The sequence below is a fragment of the Penaeus monodon genome, chromosome 8 (genome assembly GCF_015228065.2).
Source record: "Penaeus monodon isolate SGIC_2016 chromosome 8, NSTDA_Pmon_1, whole genome shotgun sequence".
Taxonomy (NCBI): domain Eukaryota; kingdom Metazoa; phylum Arthropoda; class Malacostraca; order Decapoda; family Penaeidae; genus Penaeus; species Penaeus monodon.
In genome coordinates this window covers 2,008,984-2,016,483 of record NC_051393.1, presented here as the reverse complement: position 1 = coordinate 2,016,483, position 7,500 = coordinate 2,008,984, and the positions used below count along the sequence as shown (strand labels likewise).

At 46.7% G+C, this 7,500-nt stretch overlaps 1 protein-coding gene across 2 annotated transcripts in view; it reads right to left on the bottom strand.

The window, feature by feature from the left end:
- Positions 1–368: 368 nt before the first annotated feature.
- LOC119576063 (solute carrier family 2, facilitated glucose transporter member 8-like) overlaps positions 369–7,500 on the bottom strand; it is a 7,694-nt gene continuing 562 nt past the window's right edge. For both annotated transcript variants that reach the window (XM_037923594.1, XM_037923593.1), the window contains exons 2-6: positions 7,252–7,500; positions 3,502–3,634; positions 2,494–2,702; positions 1,014–1,829; positions 369–875 (exon numbers count right to left, since the gene is read on the bottom strand). The exon at positions 7,252–7,500 is cut by the window's right edge and continues 67 nt beyond it. In XM_037923594.1, the coding sequence (XP_037779522.1) occupies positions 624–875; positions 1,014–1,829; positions 2,494–2,702; positions 3,502–3,634; positions 7,252–7,359 (1,518 nt within the window). In that variant the 5' untranslated portion in view covers positions 7,360–7,500 and the 3' untranslated portion in view covers positions 369–623. The remainder of the gene's footprint in view (positions 876–1,013; positions 1,830–2,493; positions 2,703–3,501; positions 3,635–7,251) is intronic.

The window sequence follows — 7,500 nt, the reverse complement described above, 5'->3', positions numbered from 1 at the left end:
GTGTAGCTTTGTAGATATTAGTTGTTGTTTTTTTTTACTTTGATTTATCCTGACCATGTTACATTTCTGTAGAGCCCAAGGAGAGAAATTCAGAAATTTAGATTATCAAAAAAACGAAGTTTAAGTCAAGCAGTCATGAAGGTTACAAGCTTTAGTTTCCTCACAAATATGTTTTAGTTCGATTTTTCCAGGATTTTTCTCATCCTCACCAGGCTGTCCTTTGACGCTATAATCTTCCCTGGCGGTATATATCTTCGCTTGTTAAATCTTCCTTTATTTTATTTTATTTATTTATTTTTTTTTTATTATTATTTTTTTTTTCTTATCCCTTTATGAATGTCCTTATCTTGGGTAATTTAAACACTTGCTCGCCTTTACTTTTATATTACGCTTAATTCGTTATAAAGATATAGATATATACTTAAACTAAAAAAGTGCCTTACTGGTAAGTGTAATGATGGGTCTGGAACACGAATACTGAAACCAAACTCCCTGATCGCCATTCTCAGACTCAAGTCAGGGCTCGCGTTTTCCCTCACGTCTGTCCCTCGTAATGTATCTCGTGCACACATTCACTCGCTCATGCGTACGTTTATTCACTTAGGGTATGTCCCTTTTTCCCGTCACACTTCTTCCTGGAAAGCCTTGTTCCCTCGCCCCGCATCAGCCGCCTCGCCTTTACGTCTCGATTTCTCCGCGTCACGAGCCGATTTCTTGGCGGCCTGGCTTTCGAAGTATTCTTGAATCTGCTCGAGACTCTTTCCTTTGGTCTCCGGCACCATCAGGAGGGACAGGAGGGCACATATCAGGCTCAGGCTGCCGTGCACGAAGAAGACGGAGTGAGCACCTGCCACTTCGGCGAAGAATGGGAACACCTGGAGAAAGAGGGTAGTTTCTAAAAGATATATTTAGCCATTTGGTTGTACATATATGATTAATGATATGTAACGTAGAGGCATGCAGGAGGGCGTGTATATATAGATTACATGTGCGTGATAGCAGGGTTCCATTACCTGTATCACAGCGAGGTTGAGCAAGCGGTTGTAGAAGATGCTGGCTGAGTTGGCCGTCGACCTGATGGTGGTGTTGAAGAGCTCGGCCGCGAGGAGCCAGGGGAGGGTGCGGCAGCCGAGGCAGTACCCGGACACGGCCACCAGCACCGTCGCCAGCGGCACCCAGCTCGGCCACGCCAGACCGACGACGTCCTTCATGAGGTAGTAGACGCCGAGCATGATGGTCGCCAGGCCCATCACGCTGGCCGAGAGCACGATGAAGGGGCGCCGTCCGAAGCGGTCGACGAGCAGCACGCACAGCACGGTGAAGATGATCTGGACGAGGCCCGTGTACACGGTGGCGAGGCGATGGTTCTCCACGCCCGCGGACAGGAAGATGGTCCCCGTGTACATCATGAGCACGTTTCCTCCGGACACCTGCTGCAGAGTCATCATGAAGAGCGAGATGAAGAACGGCTTGCGCGTGCGCGGCCGCCACAGCTCGCGGTATTCCATCTTCTTCCCGACGGACGTCATTTTCTTCTCCATCTCCTCGATCTCGGCGTCGAAGTTGTACTCGGGGCCCCTGAGGCGGCGGAGGACCTTCTCCGCGTCCTCCCTCCGCCCCTTCAGCAGCAGCCAGTAGGGCGTTTCGGGGGCGAAAAGCATCGCCACGAACATGAGGACGACGGGGGCGCAGCAGACGTAGCAGCTGACGCGCCACGAGAAGAAGGCGCCCGCCAGGTAAGACAGGACGACGCCGAAGGTGATGAAGAGGGAGGGCACGGAGCCCAGCCGGCCGCGCATCTGCGCCTCGGGGATTTCGCTGCAGTACACCTGCAAGAGCGATGGCCCATGTAGTGCTTTCAGCGAGTGGGGTAGGAAATGGTTCCTTGTAAAAGGCGGTGCAATACTTATTACAAGTAAATTACACTATAACATCGACCCTAATGTAACAGACTAGATTGATAGTTGGCATGATAATACAAATTTTCATTTAGTTTTTATTACTTTCCCAATCAATGTATTACATAGGCAGTAGCTGTAGATTCAGGGATAAGTCTTTTTTTAAAGGTTTTATTTTCTCGCGAGAAATTACTTCTTTTCATCCAGATTAATGACCTGAACCTCAATCCTTTCATATTCATAAAGCACCCAGTGAAGAAATCAAATCACTGACCACTCTCGAGCCACACTCCTCACCCCAGGGATTCTAACCAACACTCCAAGCTACACCTAATACGGACTCCTACTACTACAGTTCCTTCTTGTCATCCTCCTCATACTCCTCCTCCTCCTCCTCATCCATCTTTCCTCCTCCTTCTCCTCATCCTCATCCTCCTTCTCCTTCTCCTCCTCCCCCTCCTCCTCCTCCTCTTCCTCCTCCTCCTCCTCCTCCTCCTCCTCCTCCTCCTCCTACTCCCCCTCCTTCTCCTCCTCCTCCCCTCCCCTCCCCCTTCCCTTCCCCTCCTCCCCCCCCATCACCCCGCAAGCCACTAACCGGGCCTGTGGAGAACAGGAAGGCCGTCGCCACGCCGCACACGGCCCTCCCCGCCAACACCCCGGCGAAGTTGGGCGAGAGTGCCATCGTCAGCCAACCCAGCAGGAGCATTGGCACCATCGCCAGCAGGGTTGTCCGGCGACCCAGCTTGTCCATGACCTTCCCTGCCACCACGCTGCCGGCGAGAGACCCCACCGAGATGATGCTCGCTGAAAGGCAAGGGAGGAATCAAGGTTGGCGTTTGTGGATGAGAAGGAAGGACGGAGTTTGAATGATTAAAAAGGGTTCTGTTAGGAGTGAAGGGCTGTAAAATCTATGAAGCCGATAAGCTTTTATTCAGCTAAAAAAAAACAGGTTCAAAGAGTGGACAGTGGTGTGTTGAAGGACATTTTGTGGTGCGTGTGCGTGTGTGTGTGTGTGTGTGAGTGAGTGTGAGTATGAGTGTGTTTGTGTGAGAGCGTGTGTGTGTGTGTGCGTGCGTGCGTGCGTATGTGCGTGCGTGTGCGTGCCCGCTTGCTTTGAAAGGAATCCAAATTATGATGTGCGTCGAAAGTCGTTTATAAAGGATACTGCATTTTTTTTTTCTTGCCCCATTTCGTAACAGTCTTAATAGCTCTGCCTTAATGTTGTGCATTCCTCCTCCGTCCACGCTATTGTCAAGCAATCATAATTACTTCATAGTGCTTTCATGTATGCAATGATGAAATAATCGCACTTGCATATCATCTCACAATCGAAAACAACCGCATTCAAGTGGTAGCATTAATTGTATAAAGACTGTCATGCGAAAACTTTTGCCATTATTAATCCCGGAACATGTTCATCCAACCACGCATTCTCATCCTTATGTCCGGGTCGTAAATGAGAGAAGCAAGAATTCTGATATAACACAACCCAAGAATTTATTCTCGACGGTAATGTCGACACAACACAACCCCGGAATTTATTTAACCCACCCACGCCATCTCAGCGGTAATTTTCCCATTACACAACCTGGAATTTACTCACCCATCCATGCAGTCTCTGCGGTTCCCATCGTTATATCCGGGTCAGCGTCGAGAGAAGTTAGAGTGCCGGCGGACCAGCCGTTAACTGCGCCTGACGACAGAGTGCCAAGGGCAGCCGCTATGCACGCTAACACCTGCAGAAGGGCGGTGATTGAAGAGAACAAATGAGACGTGAGATAAAAGACAGACACTGTTTTGTTAATTTCTTTATTTTTTTTATATTTTTTTACACGTATGGGTTCCGAAGAGATAATGATTTAGAGATAAGTAGAAGAGAGAGAGGGAGGGAGGGAGGGAGACAGAGAGAGAGAGAGAGAGAGAGAGAGAGAGGGAGGGAGGGAGACAGAGAGAGAGAGAGAGAGAGAGAGAGAGCGAGAGCGAGAAAGAGAGAGAAAGAAAGCGAGAGAGAGAGAAAGAAAGCGAGCGAGCGAGAGAGAGAGAGAGAGAGAAAGCGAGAGAGAGAGAGAGAGAGAGAGAGAAAGCGAGAAAGAGAGAGAAGAGAGAAAGTGTAACAATGTAAATGTAGACAAAAGAGAGAGAGAAAGGGGGAGAAGTGAGATAGAAGAGAGTGAATTTAGATGACGTGAGAAACAACGAGAGACAAAGTACGAAAGTCAAAAAAAAAAAAAAAATGAGTGAAACAAAACACACACAACTCTTTAAAACACGAAATGATTATCGTTAGAAATCGCAGATCCCAATTAAAAATAGTAATAATAATAATAATAATAATTCATGTCACAAACCCACGTTACGGACTTTGCCTTCATCAACCCTTGTCGTAATCGAAAAACGTCTTTCTGCCCTATAACCTCAAAGTCGATTTTCCTTCGAAATGGTTATCCCACAAGCTTCTCGAAGACATAACAATATTACATTTAAATCATTCTTTTGCGCATTATGAGCTAACCCTGTCTATCATCCCCTTTGTTCCTCGTGTGTGTATGGGCCCTCCCACCTATTCATCAAAACATCCTTAAAAAAAAAAAAAAAGAAATACGTATCCAAAGCCACTAACTCGAGAAGATCAAGAAACATGCCTCCCCATACATCCCGCCTTGAGCCCTGAGGAGACGTGAGGCAGAATTTAATGAGGCCAAGTGTGTTTTTAGATTAGAAAAGAGAAATGGGAAGAAAAGAAAAGAAAAGAAAAGAAAAAAACAATCCCAGAGTGTTTGGTACAGCGACAGGCGACCCAATATGCACATACAAAAACAATAGAAGATGAGCCTGCCATTTTCCAATAAAAGTTCTTTCTCGTGTATTGCGTTGTTTAGGGAGGAGACATGACGTCTTTTACAAGGTTAATTTTGTTTAATATTATTCGTACAAAGAAAGAGGGGGGGGGAGGGAGGGAGGGAGAGAGAGGGAAGAGAGAAGAGAAAGAGAGGGAAGGAGAGAGATAAAGAAAATAAGAGGAAAGGAAAGGATAGAGAGAGGGGGGAGGAGAAAAAAATGAGAGGAGAGAGTAAGGAGAGAGGGAGAAGGGGAAAATAGAGAGGAGAGAGGCAGACAGGCAGAAGAGAAAGGGTAATTCGGAGAGGAGTAAGAGAGAGAGATAGGCAGGGGGGGGGGGGGTAAGTGAGAGGGTCAGAATCAGAATAGGAGGGATTCGGAGAGAGAAGGAAGAGAAGAGAGAGGTTTGTGTGTGTGTGTGTGTGTACGTGTGCGTGTGTGTAAACCAATAAATAAACAAATAAAGAACAAAACGACAACAGTCGCACAGACAAATAACGATGAAAAGGAACGAGAAAGGGAAAAAAGGAAAATGAAAGTGAGTTTGCGAACGACGCTAGATTTCGCTGCAACGGCAGAACGTTCTCCAGCCATGCACATTGCGTCATGCGAGACTGGGCGGCGCCGTCGCCACGCGGGGCAGTACATGTGCGGGAAGCGGCGTTACCCCGTCGCGGGCACGGGCGGGGGATGACGCCAGAAGCGTAAGGGAAACGAAGGGCAAAAAATGAGAGAGAGGGGGAGGGAGGGAGAGAGAGAGAGAGAGAGAGAAGTGATAGAGTGATATATATATATATATATATATATATATATATATATATATATATAGAGAGAGAGAGAGAGAGAGAGAGAGAGAGAGAGAGAGAGAGAGAGAGAGAGAGAGAGAGAGAGAGAGAGAGTGTGGGGTAAGGGGGAGAGGGAGAGTAAGAGGGGGAAGGAGAGTAAGAGGGGGAGGGAGGGAGGGAGAGAGAGAGAGAGAGAGAGAGAGAGAGAGAGAGAGAGAGAGAGAGAGAGAGAGAGAGAGAGAGAGAGAGAGAGAGAGAGAGAGAGAGAGTACGAGAGAGATTTGATAAATAGTTATATATGGTTGTTGTTGAATTAGAAAAGAAAAAAAAAAAGGTCTCGGTTTCTGTCCCGACCTCGATTGTTTGCTCGAAGGATGGAAAACAAGTGTCTGTGTCCTGGACCTGGCAAAGTCACACACACAAGGAGCTCTTCTGGTAAACATGTCACCCTACCCTTCGTGTGCACAATGCCTAAATTTATGTTGAAAATGTTTACTGATTTAACCTTCCATTTGTTGGTTCAATGCCCTCGATGAACTCTTAAGTAAAGTTGTAGGTTGAATAGATTCCGGGTCAGCGCCATAATGCAGGATCAGATTTTTTAGAATTCGTCACCCTCCGGGGCCTTCTACGGATTAGGTCACACTATGGGGCTTTCTACGAATTAGGGACGGTGTTCGCGAAGGGTCCAGCATTTGTATATGACAGAAAAGAGTATTTTAAATCAACAATATCGCATATAATACCTCATGAAGACGTCTTTAAACAGTCGATATTTGTCCATGACTCGTGCGAAAGGCCTGAGGTGTCCTGCACTCAGGGACTGCTTTTAAATGATCCTTTATTGAGCACAGACAATAATAAATATTTACATTTTCATCATCAGTGATATGAAATACCTGCATGCCACCTTTTTATTTGTCATCATACGTTATTTGAGCTGTTTCTCCCCCATGCTAACCGAATTTTCGCTTCGATAAATATTTTACAATGAAAATGGCAAGGTCTCTTAAAATGTAAATATTTGTTCTGGTTCGATGTGACCTTTGAAATGTGCCAATAATAAGAGAGTCAGGGACGAAATTGGTAAGGGCGGTCTTTAAACACACATTCTACGACGATCTTGGAATCAAGACAGGGCCTTCAGTATGTCCATGAAAATTGTATGAAATTGGGTGGTTACCCGCTTCTGCCTCTTGAAAGCTTTTTTCCCAATTTTGCGGTGGACTAATGTATTTTGTATTTATTATTTTTTGTCGAATGTCACTATTGTCATAATATTTTTTTTATTATTACATAATATTGTTATTGTAATCACCATTTTATTATTGTTCTCAGTTATTACGCAAATATTAACCATTATTATTCTCATTCTTAATGTTATTTCAATGATAAAGTCATGAGAATGATTATTATTAGGTACTAATATTACAGTAATGAGAGAGAGAGGGAGGGAGGGAAGGAGAGGGAGGGAGGGAGGGTGGGAGGGAGAGGGAGGGAGGGAGGGAGGGAAGGAGAGGGAGGGTGGGAGGGAGAGGGAGAGGGAGGGAGGGGGAGAGGGTGAAAGCAGGGAGGGAGGGAGAAGGAGAGGGAGGGTCGGGTGGGAGGGAGAGGGAGGGCGGGAGGGAGGGAGAGAGAGAGAGAGAGAGAGGCGAAACAAAGAGATGAACAGAGCAAAAGGCCAAACACAAGGCAGGGACGCTTTACTGGTCGTTCTGTGGTTGTCTCACCTGAGGTATCTTCTTGGCTTTGACTTTTGTACTCTCGGGGTCAGGGGGAAGATCGGGCGAGAAGTTATCGGCGCAGCCCTCATTCTTGTCTCCTTTGTGAGGGCACATCTTGAGAACCAGGAGGAGGAGGAGGAGGAACGATTAACGACGTCGGCGAGGAGAGAACCCGTGGGCAGACTCAGGCAGGGGCGCGATCTCTAAGCCAAGCGTCACTTTGCTTTGCATCTATTTACTCCGTAGCACGTGACA